At 43.4% G+C, this 23,498-nt stretch overlaps 1 protein-coding gene and 1 long non-coding RNA gene across 4 annotated transcripts in view; one reads left to right on the plus strand and one right to left on the minus strand.

Annotated features, from left to right (window-relative positions):
- Positions 1 to 18,483, minus strand: LOC146398247 (uncharacterized). The gene is made up of 2 exons (XR_014821387.1): positions 18,058 to 18,483; positions 1 to 487 (listed from the first exon to the last, which is right to left on the minus strand). It is a non-coding gene; the product is annotated as an uncharacterized LOC146398247 (long non-coding RNA).
- The window catches only part of LOC100625890 (schlafen family member 11), a 21,441-nt gene continuing 7,920 nt past the window's right edge, over positions 9,978 to 23,498 (plus strand). For 2 of the 3 annotated variants that reach the window (XM_021067411.2, XM_021067412.2), the window contains exons 1-2: positions 9,978 to 10,046; positions 21,517 to 22,580. In XM_021067411.2, coding sequence (XP_020923070.1) covers positions 21,524 to 22,580 — 1,057 coding nt within the window. In that variant the 5' untranslated portion in view covers positions 9,978 to 10,046; positions 21,517 to 21,523. The remainder of the gene's footprint in view (positions 10,047 to 21,516; positions 22,581 to 23,498) is intronic. The other variant, XM_084985132.1, reaches the window with a different exon arrangement.

Below are 23,498 nucleotides of genomic sequence, written 5' to 3' on the forward strand. Positions count from 1 at the left end.
TTTTTTTCATTTTTGCTTATTTATTGCTCTATGATGGTTTGCAAAAAATATATATTTTTACATGGTTATGATCAAGTTGTACAATCAATTTTATAGCTCGTGTGTGTGTGCTTTCCATGCCACCTTTTTGTGAGGCATTGTTGTAAATCATATTATTCTTCTCAATACTTTGCCACTCTCCATACCTATACCATTTGTAGTCCCTGACTTTAGAGCTGGAGTGAATTTTCTACCCTGTTGATGTGGCCTTGGCCGTATGACTTTACTTGGCCATTGAAATGTTAGCAGTTGTGATGTGCACAGAGACTTTACCCATTTCAGCCTTGGATCTGCTCTCTTGGGCTTCTGCTAACACTTTATGAAGACGATGTCTTGGGCAGCCCACCAAGTACAGAAGAATGAGACATATGAAGAAGGCTTTGAACTCAACTCATGGCTGGAGCCAAATTCCACTGATTCTGACTAAATTAGCCCAAATCCAACAGACCTGCAATTGCAAAAGTGAGAAATAAATACTTATTGTATGACTGAGAGTCTAAGGGTGTTGTTTGTTTTGCAGCAGTAGCTGACTAATGCAGACATTTCCCAATGTTGTAGCATAGTCTTCAACATTATCTATTTTTTTTTTTTTTTTTTTTGGCCTTGGCTGTGGCTTACGGAAGTTCCCAGGCCAGGTATGGAACCAACGCCACAGCAGTAACCAGAGCCACAGCAGTGACAACACTGGATGTTTAACCCACTGAACCACCGAGGAACTCCCAACATTATCATTTTTACTGGTTGTACCATAGTCCCGAAGATTATACAAAATTTCAAGAATCATCCTTTTAAATATTTGGGTGACTAGCAATTTTACACTATTAAAATCAAGCCAGGCACACAGTCGGGCATATAACTTCTTTCTTTGGCACATTTATGAGTCCTCTGAAATGAGATTACTGGATCAAAAAGGTGACCTTGATAAAAGACTCACCTTATTCATACTGGTTCTGAGAGGAAGTGCATAGAAAATCCCCACATCACTGTATATAGCAACATACAGGAGTTTCTGTTGTGGCTCAGCGGAAACGAACCCGTATCCCTGAAGATGTGGGTTCAATCCCTGTCCCTGCTCAGTGGGTTAAGAATCTGGCGTTGCGATGAGCTGTGGTATAGGTCGCAGACAGGGCTCAAATCCTGTGTTGCTGTAGCTGTGGTATAGGCTATGGAATCTACAGCTCAGATTTGACCCTAGCCTGGAAACTCTCATATGCCGGAGGTGCAGCCCTAAAAAAAAAAAAAACCAAAATAAAAACAGATGTTGCCTTAAACAGGAGAACAAAATGGTGGCATCAGGTTTGATGACAAAAGAGGCACTGGCATTTCAGAAACAAGGGGCTCAGAGCATGTGGCCTGCATGCAAAGTAAAACCAAGGATCATCACCCGCTTCACCCTGACCCAGACCCTCAGGAGAAGAACCAAACTTGGAGAATTACAGATGGGAACGTGAATTGTGTAACCTTAACATTATACATATAGAAAAAAAATATTCTGGTCATATGAAACTGACATAGGCTGCTATCTCAGAGACATGAAAAGACAGACTACCTTTATTATTATTATTATTATTATTATTATTATTATTACTATTATTATTTTGGTCTTTTTAGGGCCACACCTGAGGCATGGAGGTTCCCAGGCTAGGGGTCGAATCAGCTTTATCCGCTGGCTACACACAGCAACGCCAGATCCTTACCCACTGAACGAGGCCAGGGATCAAACCTGCATCCTCATGGATGCTAGTCAGATTTGCTTCTGCTGAGCCATGACAGGAACTCCAAGACAGGCTACTTCTAACCATCGATAAAACTTTTTTTTTTTTTTTTTTGGTCTTTTTTGCTATTTCTTTGGGCCGCTTCCGCAGCATATGGAGGTTCCCAGGCTAGGGGTCTAATCGGAGCTGTAGCCACCGGCCTACGCCAGAGCCACAGCAACGCAGGATCTGAGCCACGTCTGCAACCTACACCACAGCTCACGGCAACGCCAGATCGTTAACCCACTGAGCAAGGGCAGGGACTGAACCCGCAACCTCATGGTTCCTAGTTGGATTCGTTAACCACTGCGCCACGACGGGAACTCCAAACTTTTTTTTTTTAAGAGAAACTCTGGCATGGAGAAACTCATCTAAGGCAAGACAAAGAACTATGGAGGTACACTAGATTTCCTACAAAGCTGAGCTGCCCTAGTTTCCCCAGGGTTTTGGAGAGGCTGAACATAAAATTATTGTCAAGAAGCTCTTCAATTTGAAATAAGTACAAAATCTAAGTTCTCACTGTGGCACAACGGGTTTGGTGGCATCCTGGAAGCGCTGGGATGCAGGTTTGACCCCAGGCCCAGCATAGTGTGTTAAGGATCTGCCGTTGCCACAGCCGAGCTGCAGCTAGGATCAGATCCCTGGCTGGGAAACCACCCCACGTATCCTGGGGCGGCCATAAAAGTACAACAGCAACAATAGCAAAACACACAAAAAAAGAAATAAGCAACAAATTTATAATAACTGCATGTTACTGTCCACTGAGATGATACTACAACCAGCTACTATTTGCTAATGCTTTGCATAATTCTCACAACTGCTTTATGAGGTATACTGCATACGCATTATCTCCATGTCATAGACGACAAAACTGAGGCACAGAGAATTTAATTTTCTTTTTTTGTTGTTACTGGTTTTTTTTGTTTTTTAGGGCCACACCCGAGGCATATGGAGATTTCCCCAACTAGGGGTCGAATTGGAACTTCAGCTGCCAGCCTACACCACAGCCACACCAACATCAGATCTGAGCCGCATCTGGGACCTATACCCTAACCCACTGAGCGAGGCCAGGGATCGAACCCGCAACCTCATAATTCTTAGTTGGATTCGTTTCCACTGCGCCATGGCCGGAACTCCGAGAATTTTCTTAAAGGTACATGTCTAGAAAGTGTTTCAAAAATAACATTTAAATAAATCCTTGATTTAGACATCTCAACTCTGAGCATGTATAAATACTCCGAAAATACTCGTGTGTGCTCTTAGGATCCTGCCAAGTTCTCATCTCTAGAGAGCAGCGGCCTTCACTGCAAGTGAAAACAGCTGACTGGTCTATCCTGCTTCCTCTATTTAACACCTGTCAGTTCTCCCAGAGCCTCCTGACCATTCTGGACAAGTCTGAATTTCTTCTTCCTCTGCAAAATTCAGAATCAGACTCAAGTCCTGTTCCTGATCTGTCCTAGAGCAGGGACTCCTAACATGAACTGGCAGATCCCCTCCCAAGCTGCTGCACCTTGGTTTCTCCCACTGCAACCTTGGGGGTGTTTCCTGGGGATTTAGAATGTGAAGTCTCCATCCTCCTCCTTCCTTCAAAATCCCTTGGTGGGGGTGGGGGTGGGGTAGACACACATCTTGCTGGTTATCAAATGAAATGGGCATTTAGAAAGTTCGGGGACGGTGTTTTCCCTCTGAATCTACCTCCCCCACGAGGGGAAGGAAGAGGCTCAAGTTGCTTCCTTGTTCCGTATTTTCAGTTGACAGAGAAATTGTTTTGAAATAAATAGGATCTGTTTTCAGTGTTGTTCCTTTTTTCATTCTCAGCCTAAAATAAAAATGAAGAATGAAGTTATGAAGCCACTATGATTGTCCTTTTTTTTTTTTTTTTTTTTTTTTTTGTGGCTGCTTTCAAAGCCTGCAGAAATTCCTGTGCCAGGGGATCGATCCTGCACCAGAGCAGGGACAATACCAGATCCTCAACCTGCCTAGGTGCCAGGGAACTCTTTTTTTTTTTTTTTTTTTTTTTTTTTTTGCCAAAGAATATTTTGCATATAATTGGTATAATGTACTAAATTAGGTCCCTTCGGAGCTCATATGATCAAGTCCTAAATTGCCAGGGAACTCTTGTATGTCCTCTTCTTATTGTTTACTGCTTCAGAATCATCTCAGACCACTTGCTTTTAAAGTCTACCTTCGGAGTTCCCATTGTGGGGCAGCGGAAAGAATCCAACTAGTATCATAAAGATGCATGTTCGATCCCTGACCTTGCTCAGTGGGTTGAAGATCTGGGGTTGCCATGAGCCGCAGTATAGGTCACAGATGCAACTTGGATCCCACGTTGCTGTGGCTATTGGCTTAGGCCAGCAGCTGTAGCTCTGATTCAACCCCTAGCCTGGGAATTTCATATACCAAGGGAGCGGCCCTAAAAAGCAAAAATTAAAGATAAAGCCCACCTTCACTCCTGATTTAATCAGGTAAAGTTGTCTTCTTTGCCCAATTATATAGCTTGAAAGAAGCATGTGTTGGGCGGGGAGCACTGGGGGAAACAGGGGCTCCCTTCCATGACAGCTATATATGACAAACCCCATCAGTCAATGGCTAATACATCAAAATACCGCTACCGCTCCCTTCCTGTATCCTCTGATGTCTAAGATTACAGCTAACATATAGTGCTTACTATGTGTCAGATACTGTGCAAAATGTTTTAAATACATTATGTCTTTTATCCTCCCTGAAATCTTTGAATTATGTATAGCAGTCCCATGTAGGGTAGGATAAGGTGGTGTTAAAAACATGATGCCTGGGGTTAGACCCACCCTAGCTTTGAATTCCAACTCTATTCTTATTTGGCTGAATGACCTCAGGCAAATTAATTTCCCCCTTTAAGACTCAGCTTTCTCATTTGTAAAACAGAAATAAAATTCTGAATACATTTAAATAAATGTGTAATAAATGGCACATCGTTGTGGTAGCTGGAAATGATCTATAATTTGTGCAGTAAATGTTTTATAATGTTTTTGTAACCTGTTATAAATGATAAATGGCATACTATAGGTGCTGGATCAAATATTTATAACACATTGCATGCAACGCTGGGCTTCTACAGCCCGGGAATGCCATTAATAATAAGGTGGGAATTCCAGTCGTGACTCAGTGGTTAATGAACCCGACTAGGATCTATGAGGACGCAGATTCGATCCCTGGCCTTGCTCAGTGGGTTTAGGATCTGGCATTGCAGACGGGGCTCGGATCCCACATTGCTGTGGCTGTGGTGTAGGCCAGCGGCGCCTCAGCTCCGACTGGACCCCTAGCCTGGGAACCTGCAAATGCTATGGGTGCAGCCCTAAAAAGACAAAAAGACTATATATATATATACACATATATATATATATATGTATATACATATATACATATATATATATGTATATACATATATACATATATATATGTATATACATATATACATATACATATATACATATATATATGTATATACATATATACATATATATATATATATGTATATACATATATACATATATATATATATCTCCTTCTGAGTTCCCACTGTGGCTCAGCAGTAATGAACCCAACTAGTATTCATGAGGATGTGGGTTCAATCCCATGCCCTGCTCAGTGAGTTAAGGATCTGGTGTTGTTGTGAGCTGTGGAGTAGGTTACAGATGGGGCTCAGATCTGGTGTTGCTGTGGCTGTGATGAAGGCTGGCAGCTACAGCTTCGATTTGCCCCCTAGCCCGGGAACCTCCATGTGCCTGAGGTACGGCCCTAAAAAAAAAAATGTGTATGTGTGTATATATATATATATGTAAATACACACACACACACACACACACACACACACACACACACACCCTTTCATTATTAGGTCTATGTAATGACTTTACAGAAAGATTTTTTTCAAAAGAGAATGACAAAAGTAAACTCATCCCTATTCCTACCACTGTATCATCCAGTTGCTTTCATTTTTGCTCATTCATTTCCAGGGTTAGTCCATCAGCAGATATAGTTTAGCAGAGTTGTAATCATAGTGTACATTCCATGATGCATCCTGTTGGCGTTGGTTGTTCTCAAGGCCCCCTCCCACTCTGCAGTCTCCCATACGGTACCTGAGACACTGCCCACATTGCGGCCTAGGGAGGGGCGATCCTTGGTGCCCCAGAGCCTCTCCTGTTTCACTTGGCTTCTTGGCCAAGCCCACCTGAAATTGCACTTCCTGAGAGGAGGACAATGATGGGCAAGTAAAAGATGCAAAAGCTCTTCACCAAACGCCATAAAATATGAAGGTGAGGGGGCAGTGTAGGCATTTGGGGAACTTAGCAATAGAGTAACTTGATCAGGACTGAAGAATTCTTCCCTCCTTTCCCCTAAGGTCACTGTGAGAAGCTGGCATTGGTGGCTGTGCCCCCCACCCCAAAGGGTGGCAGTGGCCAGAAATACCACTTAGGAGGAGGTCTATGAAATAAACTGCCTAGTATATGATCAAACACTCACTTAACCTTTCTAAATGGTGTTGTCCAAATTTGCCTGATAAGAATCACCTGGGGAGTTCCCGTCGTCGCGCAGTGGTTAACGAAGCCGACTAGGAACCATGAGGTTGCGGTTCGGTCCCTGCCCTTGCTCAGTGGGTTAACGATCTGGCGTTGCCGTGAGCTGTGGTGTAGGTTGCAGACGCGGCTCGGATCCCGCGTTGCTGTGGCTCTGGCGTAGGCAGGTGGCTATGGCTCCGATTCGACCCCTAGCCTGGGAACCTCCATATGCCGCAGGGGCGGCCCAAGAAATAGCAAAAAGACAACAACCAAAAAAAAAAAAAAAAAAAAAAAAAGAATCACCTGGTGTCAGGAGTTCCCACCATGGTGCAGCGGAAATGAATCTGACTAGGAACCATGAGGTTGCTGGTTCAACCCCTGGCCTCACACAGTGGGATCCAGCATTGTCGTGAGCTGTGGTGTGGGGGGCAGACATGGCTCGGGTCTGGAGTTGCTGTGGCTGTGGTATAGGCGGGCAGCTGTAGCTCTGATTCTATCCCTAGCCTGGAAACCTCCATATGCCTCAGGTGCGGCCCTTAAAAAAAAAAAAAAAGAATCACCTGGTGTCAGAGTTCCTGTCATGGCTCAGCGGTAACAAACCCTACTCATATCCATGAGGACTCGGGTTCGATCCCTGCCTTTGCTCAGTGGGTTAAGGATCTGGTATTGTTGTAAGCTGTGGCGTAGGTCACAGACATGGCTTGGATCTGGCATTGCTGTGGCTGTAGTGCAGGCGGGCAGATACAGCTCTGATTCGACCCCTACCTGGGAACTTCCATAAGCCGAGGGTGCAACCCAAAAAAGCCACAAAAAAAAGAGAATCACCTAGTGTGGTGATTAAAATTCCAGATTCTGGATCTCTCTCTGCCTGAAACTCTGGAATTTGGAGATGATTTGGGAAACGTGGTATGGAATGTTGAAACGGGTGGAGGCTGTGAATGTGTTGCAGAAAGAACACCCACTATTTACAGTGCTATTCAGGAACAACTAGAACTTCCACCAGCCTATGTTTTGAGGAAGTACCCGTGTACTTGTTTTGTGTAGGTTTCAAAGCCAGGTGTGACATGGTGCAAATACAGGCTCAGGCACCCAAATGTGATTTGGGCAGATTAACTGATCTTTCTTACCTAAAACAGAAATAACAATATTATATCCATTCCTCAGATGGTCGCTGTAGTAATTAAATGCTGTGTTCCATGAGCTTAGTACACAACTCAAGTGTCAACAAACAGTAGCTGTTAAGCCACTACTAAATTCTCACTGCCTAGTATATGATCAAACACTCACTTAACCTTTCTGAAGCTCAGTTTCTTCCCAGGAATAACAAATGTCGAGGAGGAGGAAATTTCCCCCCATCTCTCTTGAGTCCTCTCGGCTCTAAACTGACACAAGCCAGAGTAACGGAAGAAAAAAATAGGCACAGAGGTCTCATGGAAATGCCACCCTCCACCCCAGAGAACAAAGCAGGCTGTTCATACCACATTTTTAGACAAAGAAACAATTGTGAAGATTTAACGAAGCGGGTGGTGCTTGGGGTAGCAGAGTCATGAAGAACAAACAGAGTTTGTTTATCCTTCTTAGCCTTGAATTCCTTGTCTGGTGATAAGGATGCTTTCTATCCTTCTAGTATAGGGCCATTTTTTTTTTTTTTTTTTTTTTTTTTTTGCTTTCTGCTTTTTTTTTTTTTTTAAGGGCCCAAAGGTTCAGCACACGGAAATTCCCAGGCTAAGGGTCTCATCAGAGCTGCAGCTACCAGCCTGCGCCACAGCCACCACAATGCCAGATCCGAGCCTTGTCTTTAACCTACGCTGCAGCTTGCAGCAATGCCAGATTCTTGATTCACTGAACGAGACCAGGGTTCGAGCTTGCATCCTCATGGATACTAGTTGGGTTCCCAAACCGCTGAGCCACAAAAAACCCCAGGAGATATTTTCACTTGGGAGATTTACTTCTTACTTTCAGGAGGAAAGAGGGGATTCAGACGGTTGGGTTTTTTTCTTTTTTTAAATATCAATTTTCCTTATCGCTTCTCGGACTTTTGGCTAAGATCAAGTGTAAATATCAATTTTCCTCCCACCAGCTGTTTCTTGAGTACTTTTTTTTTTTTTTTTTTTTTTTTTTTTGTCTTTTGTTGTTGTTGTTGCTATTTCTTGGGCCGCTCCCTCGGCATTATTGTTGTTGTTGTTGTTGTTGCCATTTCTTGGGCCACTCCCGCGGCATATGGAGGTTCCCAGGCTAGGGGTTGAATCGGAGCTGTAGCCACCAGCCTACGCCAGAGCCATAGCAACACGGGATCCGAGCCGCGTCTGCGACCTACACCACAGCTCACGGCAACGCCGGATTGTTAACCCACTGAGCAAGGGCAGGAACCGAACCCGCAACCTCATGGTTCCTAGTCGGATTCGTTAACCACTGCGCCACGACGGGAACTCCTTCTTGAGTACTTTTAATACAAAACAATCCACATGCCATTGTGGCATATCTTGGGGCAGCTTGCTCTCAAACAAGGGCCGCAAACACAGGGGTACTATGAAATGCTGGCACCACATTAAATCTGCTGTGAATGGTGGCTATTAAGACACTCCCTGGACCCTGCTGAGTTTTTCTCATTGGACATTTAAGCGTAATTTTTTTAAAAAATCTATGTTTTGGGGTAATTTGTAGGTTGTATTGCTTTTCTGCAGCCAGGTCATTACCTGCCCTGTTTGGCCACTTGTAGGCAATGTCATGAAGTGATAATGCTGTCCATGTTGGAACCAGATTTGGTACAAACTGGATTTATGTGGCAGTCTGTAATACCAGTAATTTCTAGGACAATCCACTATGAATAGTGAGCCAAGAGAGTGTGACAGTGAGAGACAGGAAATACGGCAGTTCAGTAGTCCCTGAACCTGGTAGACCAGAGAATCAACTGGGGAACCTTGAAAATATAGATTCATTGTTTGATTCTGCACCTCTAGGGAGGAGCCCTAGCATTTTCATTTTTTTTTTCCCCTTTTTAAAACTTTTATTTTAGGGAGTTCCTGTAGTGGCTCAGTGGTTAATGAACCCAACTAGCACCCATGAAGACGTGGGTTCGATCCCTGGCCTTGCTTAGTGGGTTAATGATCCAGCATTGCTGTGACTGTGGCATAGGCTGGCAGCTGCTGCTCTGATTTGACCCTTAGCCTAGGAACTTCCATATGCTACAGGTACATCCCTAAAAAAAGACAAAAAAAAAAATATTTTTAAATTTTTATATGATTTTATTTTTATATTATTTTATTTGTATTTTAAAAACAATTTTAGAATCTACATTTTTAAAAAGTGTGCTGAAAGGTTCTGATGAGCAGCCAATACAGAGAACTAATTGCTGGGTTGTAGTGTCAATCCTAATGGTTGAATTTTTTTTCTTTCCTTTTTCACTGTCTTGAATAAACACATTGCCAGCCACCTCCCTGCAATGAGGCTCTTTTGTTTTGGAGATTGTGGTTGATTTTATATCTGACCATCCGGGTCACCATTTTTTCTGCGTTTTAGTTTTTCTTTCTTTCTCTCAGGCCTTAGTTTCCCGCCCTTATGATGCAATTTCAGCAAGAACGAGCCCGCCAAACCCTCAGCCTGCATCCTCCACCCTACTAAAAGCAGAACTCCAAGATTGCGTGCTTTCTTTTTCGCTCTACCTGCAACCTCGCTGTGTGGCCCCAGGTCTGCTGTGTATTTTCCAGGACCTGTAAGTAATAAACCTTTTTTTTTTTTCTCTTTTTCAAAGTTTCCTGGTGGTTGTTGCTGAAAGGCATCTTGAAATCATTATAAGATCCATAGGGCAGGTCCAACTACGATGGTTATTGATAACTGAGACCTGCAGAAAACAGGACATCATAAACTCAATTCCCTCTAGGGCACGACACTTTTTCTCAACATTAAAAATGATGGCTAAACTTTTGCAATCTGTAAGAATGGCTACCCCAAAGAAACCGAAAAAAAAAAAAAAAAGCTCAAGGGGACTGTGGCTTGTGTGGGCTGTGGAGGGAAGTTACAGATAAAGGTGGTAAGTAGAAGAAACTTAATCAAAACAGTACTCGCAGCATTGGCAGTCAAATCAATAACAAGAAATCCAGCAGCAGTTTCAATGAGATTCAACTCCAACTCAGGTTTATAGAGGCTACTGGAAAAATTAAGTGAGAACGTTAGTGAGCTGCGCTGCTTAATTTCTTATTTGGCTCCAGCACTGGTTTCTTTTCCTTATTGCATTAAAGATGTCTCTAGTAATACAGGCATGTTGTAGAAAATAGCAATTCCTCCCTCTCTCTCTATCTTCCTTTCTAATTCTACTCCTCAGGGTGTAATCGTTAAGAACAGTTTGGTGTGTATCCAAACAGGTTTTTTGGGTTGTTCTCCAAGAAGTTTAAAGTTTCCAGCCAGAACTAACTCGGTTTTCACCAGCTTATGAAAAGGACAAATTTTTATTTATAAACAAGAAACAGTCATCTTCCCCCCACCCCCCATCTCTAGGTTGGAAAGTTAGACATTAAAAGGCAAGTGCCTTCTGATTAGTTTTCTGAGAAATCGAAACCACAAAGACAGGGGCACAGCGGAGAAAGTGAAACTAAAAAGAGTGGGGATTTCTTTTTCAAGACAATCCATATGTGGCATGCCTCCTGTGCTTGCTTTTGTTAAGCTGAAGGCATCCAAACAGTTCAGGACTCAGGAGTTTTCTCTTCGGCCACCTGACCCTAAGGAATCTTCTAATTCTCAAGATAGGTATAGACCAGATGGAGATACCCAAGCCAATGCCTGTTCAGAAGGAAGAAGGGGCTGAAAAAAAGACCACAGAACTCTAAGTTCAAAATCCACCCTGTGTTGGCGTTCCAGTCATGGCTCAGGGGAAACAAATCTGACTAGCATCCATGAGGATGCAGGTACAACCCCTGGCCTCACTCAGTGGGTTAAGAATCCAGCGTTGCTGTGAACTGTGGCGTAGGTCGCAGAGGAGGTTCGGTTCTGGCATTGCTGTGGTTGTGGCATAGACCAGTGGCTACAGCTCAGATTTGACCCTTATCCTGGGAACCTCCATATGCCACAGGTTCGGCCTTTAAAAAAAAAAAAAAAAAAAATTTACCCTGTGGCTACAGACCCTTCCAGATACATCTACTTTAGGCAAGAGAGGCTGAGGTGGACGTGCTATGCCCACATTTTTCCTAAGTGAAATAGACTTAAATTCTCCAGTGCAGAGAACTGGCTCTTAGATGGAATTCACCTTCTAGCTTGGCCAGGGCTGCCGGAGGCAGGATTCCAGTGAGACAACCTGATCAAGTCTGAGACAGAGGTGTAGGGGGTTGTAGGGTGGACTGATCAACAAACTATCAGATGGGACAAGGAGGAGCTAGAGCCTTGGCGGGAAGTGGTGACTATTAGGATTCTTTTTCAGGTACCCAATTGGTTGATCTTGACAATGGTTTTCTTGCTTTTAATAATGTAAACACTTTCTTTTTCAGGAGTAACTTAGATATTGAGGGGGAAGCTCTGACCTCGTTGCATTTTCAGGGTTATTTTTTACAAGTGTGCCAAAAATACATTTAGAACTATGTCTAGCTACTTATGATGGAGCATGATAATGTGAGAAAAAAGAATGTATACATATATGTGTAACTGGGTCACCATGCTGTACAGTAGAAAAAAAAAAAGGTATTGGGGAAATAACAATTGATTACAAAAAAAAAAAAAAAAACTGCTAAAAAAACCCCAAAAGCTGTGCATTCAAGTCCCTCCCCAAAAATAAATATAGATTTCTCAAAAAAAAATACATTTAGTTATATGATTTACCAACATTAATTAAAAGCACTGGGAAGTAACTTGCCTAACAAGGTGCTTCTTCTAATCCTTTGGAGATGGGGCAAAAATGAATATAGAATTATGAATAATTCAGCAAGTGGATGGTTGAAAAATATTTGCCACTCTATAATAAGAAAACAATCACCTGCAATAACAGATATTTATTTTATTAGACACGGGCAACAGCCACAGATATTTGGTACACAAAAGTTCCTGGGCCAGGAATCAAACCTGGGCCACAGCTGTGACCATGGCAGATCCTTAACTGCTAGGCGATCAGGGAACTCCTCATTTGGACTATTGAAATCTCATCCCCAAAGATCTTTTCCACCACTACTCTAGCCTCTTCCAATTCATTCTCCGTGCTGCAACCAGAAAAAAGTTTGTAAAAACAAAAACAAAAAACTGTGCATATGATGCCATGTGTTCCTGCTTAAAATGCTCCAATGGCTTTCCGTTACTTTTGGGATAAAGTACAAATCCTTAAAGGGCCACGCCAGACAATGGGCAGTCTGACCCTCATCACCTTTCCAGCCTCACTTCCTGCTTCTCTGTCCTTCCATCTCTGTGCCTCAGTCAGTCAGTCCTTTGAACTTGACATACTTTTTCCTACTTCTCTCTGCAAAGTTTTTTTCCACCGTTCTTCACCTAATTAAATCTTTATCTCACATTCTTCAGATCTTAACTCAAAATAGTACTTTTTCTGGAACACCTACTCTGAAGCCATCCTGCTTCCAACTGCCAGAAAAGGACACTTTCCATTCTAAGCATCCCTGACATTCTGAACTTTTATCTGTAGTGGTCATTTATTTAACAGTGAGCTTCTCTAAAGAGTGACCTCCTTGAGAGCAGGAACCACATTTGTTTTGTTCATCACTGACCACTCTGAATTTAGCACAGTGCTTGGAGAAATGGATGTCCATTTAATATTTTTAAGTAAATGCAGTATTATTTACTATTATCAAGAATTGGATGGGAGGAGTTCCTGTTGTGGTTCAGTGGTTAGCGAATCCAACTAGGTACCATGAGGTTGCGGGTTTGAGCCCTGGCCTCGCTCAGTGGGTTAAGGATCTGGCATTGCCATGAGCTGTGGTGTAGGTCGCAGACGAGGCTTGGATCTGGCGAACCTCCATATGCCACAGGTGCGGCCCTAGAAAAGACAGAAAAAAAAGAATTGGATGGGAAAAGAATCTGAGAAAGAAGGAATGTGTGTAAAACTGAATCACAGTGCTGAACACCTGAAATTATTACAACATTGTAAGTCAACTAGACTTCAATAAAGCTTTTTTTTTTTTTTTTTTTTTGGTCTTTTTAGGGCCGCATCCAAAACATATGGAAGTTCCCATGCTAGGGGTCAAATCAGAGCTGCAACTGCTGGCCTACACAGTCACAGCAACACCAGATCCAAGCTGCACCCACAACCTACACCACAGCTCATGGCAGTGCTGGATTCCCAACCCACTGAGCGAAGCCAGGAATCGAACTCAAGTCCTCACGGATACTAGTCAGGTTCATAACCGCTGAGCCACAATGGGAACTCAATAAAACTTTTAAAAAATGAAAAAAAAAAAAAGAAAATATTAGGAGTTCCCATTGTGGCTCGGCAAGTTAAGGACCTGGCTAGTATCCATGAGGACTCAGATTCAATCCCTTTTTAGGGCCACACCCTGAGTATATGGAGGTTCCCAGATTAGGGGTCAAATCTAAACTGTAGCTGCCGGCGGACACCATAGCCACAGCAATGTCAGATCCAAGCCAAGTCTGCAAGCTACACCACAGTTCACAGCAACATCAGATCCTTAACCCATTGAGAAAGGCCAGGAATCAAACCTGTGTCCTCATGGATGCTAGTCAGATTCATTTCCACTGAGTCATGATGGGAACTCCTTATTATTTGTAGATTTTTTAATGCTATTATTTTTGTGTTTTTTGTATGATTTTTTTTCATTATAGCTGGTTTACAGTGTTCTCTCAATTTTCTACTACACAACATGGTGACCCAGTTACACATACCTGTATACATTCTTTTTTCTCACATTATCATGCTCCATCATAAGTGACCAGACATAGTTCCCAGTGCTACACAGCAGATTCTCATTGCTGATCCATTCCAAAGGCAATAGTCTGCATCTGTTAACCCCAAGCATCCCATCCATCCCACTCCCTCCCCCTCCACCTCAGCAACCACAAGTCTGTTCTCCAAGTCCATGATTTTCTTTTCTGTGGAAAGGTTCATTTGTGCCTTATATTAGATTCCAGATATAAGTGATATCATATGGTACCTGTCTTTCTCTTTCTGACTTACTTCACTCAGTATGAGTCTCTAGTTCCATCCATGTTGCTGCAAATGGCATTATTTTGTTCTTTTTTATGGCTGAGTAGTATTCCACTGTGTGTGTGTGTGTGTGTGTGTGTGTGTGTGTGTGTGTGTGTGTGTGTAGCAACTCCTGCTTTCCTGTCTTGTCCATTGGCGTGAAGTATTTTTTCCCATCCCCTCACTTTCAATCTATATCTCTCCTTTGCCCTAGGGTGAGTTTCCTGTAGACAGCAGATTGAAGGTTTTTATTCTTGATCCAATCTGCTACTCTATGTCTTTTGATTGGAACATTCAGTGCATTGATATTTAAGGTGATTATTGAAAGATATGTATTTATTGCCATTTTATTTTATTTTTTATTTTGATGAATCCCCCTATATTTTATTTGAACTATTTTTGGATAGTGAGCTATATTCTCAACAACTTGCACATGTTCAATTTTATCTCATTTTTTTGCCACTTTAAACCTTGTTTTCCAGTTGATTCTTTGTTTCTCTGTTCTTCCTTTTTTTTTTTTTTTTTTGGTTGGATGGTTTCCATTTTTTTTATGCTTGAGTACTTTTCTTTTCAGTTCTTGTGAATGTAATGTTCGATTTTGATTTGTAGTTGCCCTGTTTTTTAAGTATGTTAACCCCTTCCTATATCTGCTTGCTTTAGCCTGATAGTCATATAGGCTCAAACACATCATTAAAATAAAAAAGAATCTATATTTTCTTTCTTTCTTTTTTTTTTTTTTTGTTGTCATTTTAGTGCTGCACCCATGGCAGAATCTATGTTTTCTTACTTTCCTCCCCCACATTGTATGACTTTGATGTCTTTTTTTTTTTTTTTTTTTAACATCTTCATGTTTAGATCTGTATGCTGGCTTATTTAAGTGATTGCTTTCCAGTTGTGGGTTCCTCCAACTTAAATCTTTTTTTTTTTTTTTAACTTAGAGAAGCCCTGTCAGTATTTCTTTTAGAACGGGTTTAGTATTGCTGTACTCTTTTAGCTTTTGTTTGTTGGAGAAATTCTTTATTTCCCCTTCTATTTTAAATGATATTCTTGCTGAATAGAGTATTCTAGGTTGCAATTTTTTTCCTTTCAGCACTTTATTGTCTTTTGGTCTTTTCTAGGGCCGCACCCGAGGCTTATGGAGGTTTCCAGGCTAGGGGTCTAATCTGAGCTCTAGCCACAGGCCTACACCAGAGCCACAACAATGCAGGTTAACCACTGTGCCACAACATGGAGGCACAACGTGGCACTTCAAAGATATCTTGCCACTCCCTTCTGGCCTGTAGTGTTTCTGTAGAGAAATCAGCTGATAGCCTTATGGGGTTTCCCTTATAATTAATGCTTTGCCTTTCTCTTGCTGCCCTTAGAATCCTCTCTTTATCTTTAACTTTTGCCATTTTTATTACACTATGTTTTGGTGTGGGCCTGTTTGGGTTCAACTTATTTGGGGCCCCCTGTGCTTCCTGTATCTTGATATCAGTATCCTTTAGATTTGGAAAGCTTTCAACCATAATTTCTTCAAAGATATTTTCAATCCCCTTAGCTTTTTCTTCTCCTTCTGGAATTCCTATTATGTATAGATTGGCCCACTTTATATTATCCCATAGGTCTCTTATATTGCTTTCATGTTTTTTCATTTGGTTTTCTGTCTGCTGTCCTGATTGGGTGATTTCCATTATTCTGTCTTCCATGTCACTAATTTGTTCCTCTGCGTTATTCATTCTGCTCAATATTGACTTTAGCTCAGCTTGCATCTCTGCAAATTAATTTCCTAGTTTTTCTTGGCTCCTCCTTATATTTTCTAGTCCCTTTCTAAAGGAATCTGCATTACTGTTCATATCCTCTCTTAATTTCTTCAGTATTTTCACTACCTCCTTTTTTTTAATTTTTTTTTTTCCTTTTTGAGGGTCACACCTGTGGCATATGGAGGTTCTCAGGCTAGGGGTCTAATCAGAGCTATTGTTGCCAGCCTACGCCACAGCCACAGCAATGCCAGATCCTTAACCCACTGAGCGAGGCCAGGGATTGAACCCACAACCTCATGGTTCCTAGTCGGATTCATTTCCCCTGAGCCCAGATGTTTGAATATTTGCTGTCTCTTTCTTTGGTGTGAGAAGGCTGTTATCCCCCTTGCATAGAACTGCAGGTGGTGCCTGTTCAGGGACCCCTAGTGGTAGCGGGTCATGACCACCTCTGGAGTCGGTAATAACTATGGTGGTTTGCCCCTGCCATCTGTAAGCCTTGCATGAAGCAACCCATCTCACTTAGCCCACATAGGAGGTGCTACACAGGTTGCTCCTAGTTGCAGGATCCTGGGAAGTGACAGAGATCAGGCATGCGGGTATTGCCTGGAGCATTTGGCAGTGGCAGTTGCAGGGCAGGTATGTTCCCAGAGGTGCAAAAGCACCAACAGGTGGTGTTCGGTCACAGTGCCCTCCTCTGTGGTGCCCTTGAGGTGAATGGGGCTGCAAGTGGTGTCTGTTCATGGGCCGCTGGTGGTGGGGAGCCACTGCCACCTCTGGAGCCAGAGATAACTGCGGTGATTTGTCCCCATGCCTCCTGTAGACCATGCAAGAGGCACCTTGTCCTGCTTAGCCCCCACAGGAGGTGCTGCACAAACTGCTCCTAGTTGTAGGTTCCTGGGAAGGGACAGTGAGCAAGTGTCTGAGCACTGCCCACAGTGTTTGTCATGGCAGCAGCAGGGCGGGTGCGCTCCCAGGGGAGCGAGAATGACAACAGGAGGTGTTGTTCCGTCACAATGTCCTTCTCTGTGGTGCCCTCTAATGTGGTGGGGCTGCAAGTGACATTTGTTCAGGTATCCCTGGTGGCGGTGGGCCATGCCCATCTCTGGAGTCAGAGATAACTGTAGCGGTTTGCCCCCCACCACCTGCAGACCACGCAAGAAGCACCCTGTCCCACTTAGCCCATGCAGGAGGTGCTGAACCAGCTCCTTCTAGTTGTAGGGTCTTGGGAAAGGACAGTGACCAAGTGTCTGGGCGACACCCAGAGCGTTTGGCAGTGGCAGCTGCAAGGCGGGTGTGTTCCCAGGGGAGTGAGAGCAACAGCGTATGGTGCGTGGTTGCAGTGCCCTCTTTTTTTCTTTTTTGCCAACCCCTGAGGTGACTGGGGTCGCACGTGGAACCCACTCACAGGCCCCCAGTGATGGCAAGCCACGCCTCCCTCTGGCCTCTGAGACAATTGCCACGGTCTGTCCTTGCCACTTGCAAGATTGTGCAAGAGGCACCATGTCACACTTAGCCCGCTGATGCCCTTAGCCCACACAAGAAGTGCCTGGCCACCGGTAGGCTGCACAAGAAGCGCCCAGTCTCCCCTAAACCAGCAAGAGGAGGCTCCTGGACGTGGGCATGCGCAGGAAGTTTCCTATGGCGGCCGCCCCTCCTCCTCTCCCCTCCCCAACAATGGCGCCTCGCCTCTCCTGCGGGTGTGGACTTTCTCAGGGTTCCCTTGGCCGTGGCATTCCCCTCCTCAGCCCGTGACTCCCCCGCCCATGGCGCACTGCTCCTTAGCCCCTCAGGCTGTCCCCACACAGCCAGCCCCAGTCCTCTCCCGGGGACTGACCTCTCTCCCCGGGACTGACCTCCGGAGCCCGAGCGGCTCAGGCTGTGGTGTCCGGCCGGTGGTGCAGATGATCTGTGTGGCTCTCACTCTGCTTTGCTGCGCTTTTCTTGGCGACTTGAAGGTCCCTCCGACTAGGCTGATCTTTCCGTCAGTTAGGTGGCTTCCCAGGATGTGGGTTCCTTTTCTGCTTCAGGGCTCCCTCTCAGGAATGCTAGTCGCATTGATTCCTTTTCTCTCTCCCGCTCTCTTTTTTATTTTGTTCTACCCGGTCATGTCAAGAGTTTCTTGCTCTTTTTGGAGGTTTAAGTCCTTCTGCCAGCATTCCGTTGATGTTCGGTGTGCGTCTTTTTTACACGTAGATGTGGGTTTTTGATGTGTTTGTGGGAGAGGGTGAGCGTGACCTCTTACTCCTCCGCCATCTTGCCCCCCCCATGCTAGATATTCTAACTGGTGTGACGTGGTACCTCATTATCATTTTCATTTGCATTTCTCTGATAATTAGTGATGCTGAGCATCTTTCCATATGCCTCCTGGCCAGCTCTATGTCTTCTTTGGAGAAATGTCTCTTTAGGTCTTCTGCCCATTTTTCCTTTTTTTTTTTTTTTTTTTTGCTTTTTAGAGCCACATTCACGTCATATGGAGGTTCCCAGGCTAGGGGGCGAATCTGAGCTACAGCTGCTGGCCTATACCACAGCCACAGCAACGCCAGATCTGAGCCGCGTCTGTGACCTACACCACAGCTCACAGCAACACCAGATCCTTAACCCACTGAGCGAGTCCAGGGATTGAACCCACAACCTCATGGTTCCTAGTGGGATTCGTTTCCGCTGCACCACAACAGGCACTCCCTTCCGCCTGTTTTTTGATTGGGTTGTTTGTTTTTTTGTTGTCGAGTTGGATGAGCAGTTTGTATGTTTTGAAGATTAAGCCCTTATCCTTTACAAATATTTTTCCCATTCTGTTGGTTGTTTTTTTATTTCGATTGCTTTGGGAGACTGACCTAAGAAAACATTGGTTCGATTTATATCAGAAAATATTTTGCTTATCTTCTCTTCTAGGAGTTTTATGGTGTCATGTCTAATGTTTAAGTCTTTAAGCCATTTTGAGTTTATTTTTGTGCATGGTGTGAGGATGTGTTCTAACTATTGATTTACACCTGATTGTCCAGCTTTCCCAGCACCATTTGCTGAGGACACTATCTTTTCCCCATTTTATATTCTTGTCTCCTCTGTCAAAGATTAATTGACTATAGATGCCTGGGTTTATTTCTGGGCTTTCTATTCCATTCCATTGATCTTTACTTCTATTTTTGCATGAATACCACACTGTTTTGATTTTTGGATTTTTTTGGCTGTACCCATAGCATGTGGAAGTTCCTGGACCAGGGATCAAACCCACGCCACAGTAGTGAGAATGCAAAGTCCCCAACTGCCAGACCACCGGGGAACTCCCAATACCACTCTGTTTGATTACTGTAGCTTTGCAGTGTTGTCTGAAATCTGGGAGAGTTATGCCTCCTGCTTCGTTTTTTTCCCCTCAGGATTACTTTAACAGTTCTGGGTCTTTTATGGCTCCATATAAATTTTTGGATTATTTGTTCTAGTTTTGTGAAAAATGCCATGTGTAATTTGATAGGAATCACAGCATTAAATCTGTAGATTGCTTTGAGCTGTATTGCCATTTTAAAAATATTAATTCTTCCAATCCAAGAGCATGGGATATCTTTCCATTTCTTTGCATCTCTTTAATTTTCTTTATTAATGTTTTATAGTTCTTAGCATATAAATCTTTTACCTCCTTGGTCAGATTTTTTTTCCCAGGTATTTTTTTTTGGGGGGGGGAATTTTAAAAGGTTTTTTTCTTTTTTTACATTCCCTTTCTGATATTTCATTATTAGTATAAAGAAATGCAACCAATTTCTGAATATTAATCTTGTATCCTGTTGCTTTGCTGAATTCTTTTATTAGATCTAGTAGTTTCTGATTTTTGTTTTTGGGGTGTTTTGGCCATTCCCACAGCATGTGGAAGTTCCCAGGCTGGGTTTGAATCCACACCACCAGCTGCAACCCAAACCACAGCTATAACAAAGCTAGATCCTTAACCCACCGCACCACCAGGGAACTCCAGATCTAGTAGCTTTTGTGTGGGGTCCATAGTGTTTTCTATATATAGTACCTGCACAGTGAAAATTTTACCTCTCCCCTTCCAATTTGGATATTTTTTATTTCTTTTTTTGCCTGATGGCTGTGGCCAGGACTTCCACTTCTGTGTTGACTAGAAGTGGTAATAGTAAGCATCCTCCTTTTCCAATTTTCTTTCTTTTTTTTTTTTTTCTTTTTATGGCCGTACCTGCTGCAAATGGAAGTTCCCAGGCCAGGGGGTGGAATCTGACCTGCATCTGTGACCTGTGCTGCAGCAACACCAGATCCTTCACCCACTGATCGAGGCCGGGGATCAACCCAAGTCCTCACAGAGACAACATCAGATCCTTAATACACTGAGCCACAATGGGGACTCCCTTTTCTAACTTTCAAATCTCCTCTTTTACAAATATCTCTCCTCATCTCCCATCCCCTGTCACTCTTAAGGTCTGGCCGGACTGAGCATCTCTCTACCATTCCAGTTCCTTTTGCTGATTTCAGGCCTTCCTCTACATACTGTTCATTCTCATTGTAATGCAATGACTCCTCCTAACCTCAGATCCCTTCCCTTGGCTAATTCAGACCTTTTTTTTTTTTTATTAAAAACTTTTTTTTCTTTATTGGCCACCCCAAGGCATATGGAGGTCCCAAGCCAGGGATCAGATCCAAGCCTCAGTAAGCTGCAGCTTCGGCAACATGGGATCCTTAACCCTCTGTTCCAGACCAGTGATCAAACGTGTATCCCAGTGCTCCCAAGATGCCTCTGGTCCTATTGCACCACAGTGGGAATTCTGGCTAATTCAGATCTTAGCTTAAATGCCCTCTCCCCCAAGAAGCCTTCCCTATTCATATTAAGTCAACTGTTGCAGTTTGGTGCTCCCCTCAGGCTGTGTATCACACATTAGTGCAATTACTTTTGGTGGGGGCTGCACCTGCGGCATATGGAAGTTTCCAGGCTAGGGGGCATCAAATCAGAGCTGCAGCTGCCAGCAATGTGGGATCTGAGTCTCCTCTGCGACCTACTCCACAGCTCACGGCAACGCCAGATCCCTGAACCACTGAGCAAGGCCAGGGATCGAACCTGCATACTCATGGATACTAGTCAGATTCATTTCCGCTGTGCTACAACGGGAGCTCCTCGATTGCTGTATTTGACCATGTTTCCTTCTAGACCATAAGCTCTGCGGGTCAGAGCTATGCTCATTTTTGATTTACTCATTAATCTCCAGCCCCCAGCACTTACAAGAACTCAAGTATTTTGAAATAAATTAATACATGCATTTTGTGTACTAACAATCTACTTGCTCAACATGAGATACATGTTTTAATGTTTTCAGTTGCAGAATGAGCATGGAGAAACCTGATTCATCTTTCATGCTAGAGTCATCCTACCCAGACTTGGTCATCAATATAGGAAAAGTAACTCTTGGTGAAGGAAACAGAAAAAAGCTGCAGAAATTTCAGAGAGAGGAAGAGAAGGCGAAAGTTGTAAAAGCTGCATGTGCTTTATTAAACTCAGGAGGTGGAGTGATTCAGCTGGAGATGGCAAACAACGACAAGCATCCCGTGGAGATGGGACTGGATTTAGAAGAGTCTTTGAGAACACTTACTCAGTCTTTAAATTTGGAGGCTTTCTTCAAGACTAAGCAAGAAGGGAAATGTTATTACATTTTTGTTAAGTCTTGGAGCAGTGACCTCTTCACCGAAGACAGTTCCTTTAAGCCCCGAATTTGCAGCCTGAGTTCCTCATTATACATTAGATCTGGCACTTCTGTGCTTCTCATGAATTCAAGAGACGCGTTCCATTTCCTGAACACCAGAAAAATGAATGCAAAAAATGTCGGGCAAGAACCTTCTAGTAAACTCATCAAAGTTATACATCAAGACCTCCATTCTCCTTATGAATTTTTCCAAAAAGACCATCTTGAATATGGTGAAATCGTGCCTTTTCCTGAGTCTCAATCCATAGAGTTTAAGCAGTTCTCTACAAAACGCATTCAAGAATATGTGAAAAGCATAATTCCAGAGTACATCTCTGCATTTGCAAACACTGAAGAAGGAGGCAGTCTTTTTATTGGAGTGGATGATAAGAGTAAGAAAGTTCTGGGATGTGCTAAAGAAAAAGTTGACTGTGACTCTTTGAAAAAGACAATAGAAAACGCAATATACAAATTACCTTGTGTCCATTTTTGCCAATCTCAATGCCAGATAGATTTCACAGTCAAGATCTTGAATGTGTTAGCCAAGGGAGAGCTATATGGCTATGCTTGTGTGATCGAAGTAAAGCCATTCTGTGGTGCAATATTCTCAGAAGCTCCCAGGTCTTGGATGGTGAAGGACAAGCTCATCTGCCCCCTGGCAACTCAGGATTGGGTAAACATGATGCTGGACACAGATCCAGGTAAGATAGAAAAAACTCCCTCTCTGTCCTTTCTACCTCTTTGGGGCTTTTTTGTTTGTTTGTTTTGTTTTGTTTGTCTTTTCATGGACACTCCTGTGGCATATGGAAGTTCCCAGGCTAGGGGTCGAATCGAAGCTGCACCTGCCAGCCTATGCCACAGCCACAGCAATACCAGATTCAGTCCACATCCACCTATGCCAAAGCTTGCAGCATCACCCACTGAGCAAGGCCAGGGATCAAACCAACATCCTCATGGATACCAGCTGGGTTCTTAATTCATGGAACCACAATGGGAACTCCTTTTCTACCTCTTGGGAACCTCCATATTAAACAGGTTTCCTCTCTTTCCTATGACTTCAAATTTCTCACACCCACTAAAATGTGTTTTCTGTATTTTAAGTATCTTACTTCCCATACATGCATAAATTTTGTTGGGTGATGATAAGCCCAAATCTAGTGTCTTAGAATAGGCCATTTCTTTTCAGATGAAGAAAATTGTTTGGGGGAGTTCCCAATCATGGCACAGTGGTTAACGAATCCGACTAGGAACCATGAGGTTGCAGGTTTGGTCCCTGCCCTTGCTCAGTGGGTTAATGATCTGGTGTTGCCGTGAGCTGTGGTGTAGGTTGCAGACGCGGCTCGGATCCCGCGTTGCTGTGGCTCTGGTGTAGGCCGGTGGCTACAGCTCCGATTAGACCCCTAGCCTGGGAACCTCCATATGCCATGGGAAGTGGCCCTAGAAAAGGCAAAAAGACAAAAAAAAAAAAAATGGAAATTGTTTGGGGATGATTGCCATACAGTAGAGTATTGGAAGTGGCTCTTTAGAACCATTTACTAAATTTTTAGGAAGTTTGTGAGCCACTTGTTGGATAGCCATTATTAGACATTAAGTTATAGGAGTTCCCGTCATGGCTCAGT

The sequence above is a fragment of the Sus scrofa genome, chromosome 12 (assembly GCF_054392235.1).
Source record: "Sus scrofa isolate SSC_HxYL_T2T_F1_AM1 chromosome 12, Sscrofa_HxYL_maternal_Yorkshire_Landrace_v2.0, whole genome shotgun sequence".
Classification (NCBI taxonomy): Eukaryota; Metazoa; Chordata; class Mammalia; order Artiodactyla; family Suidae; genus Sus; species Sus scrofa.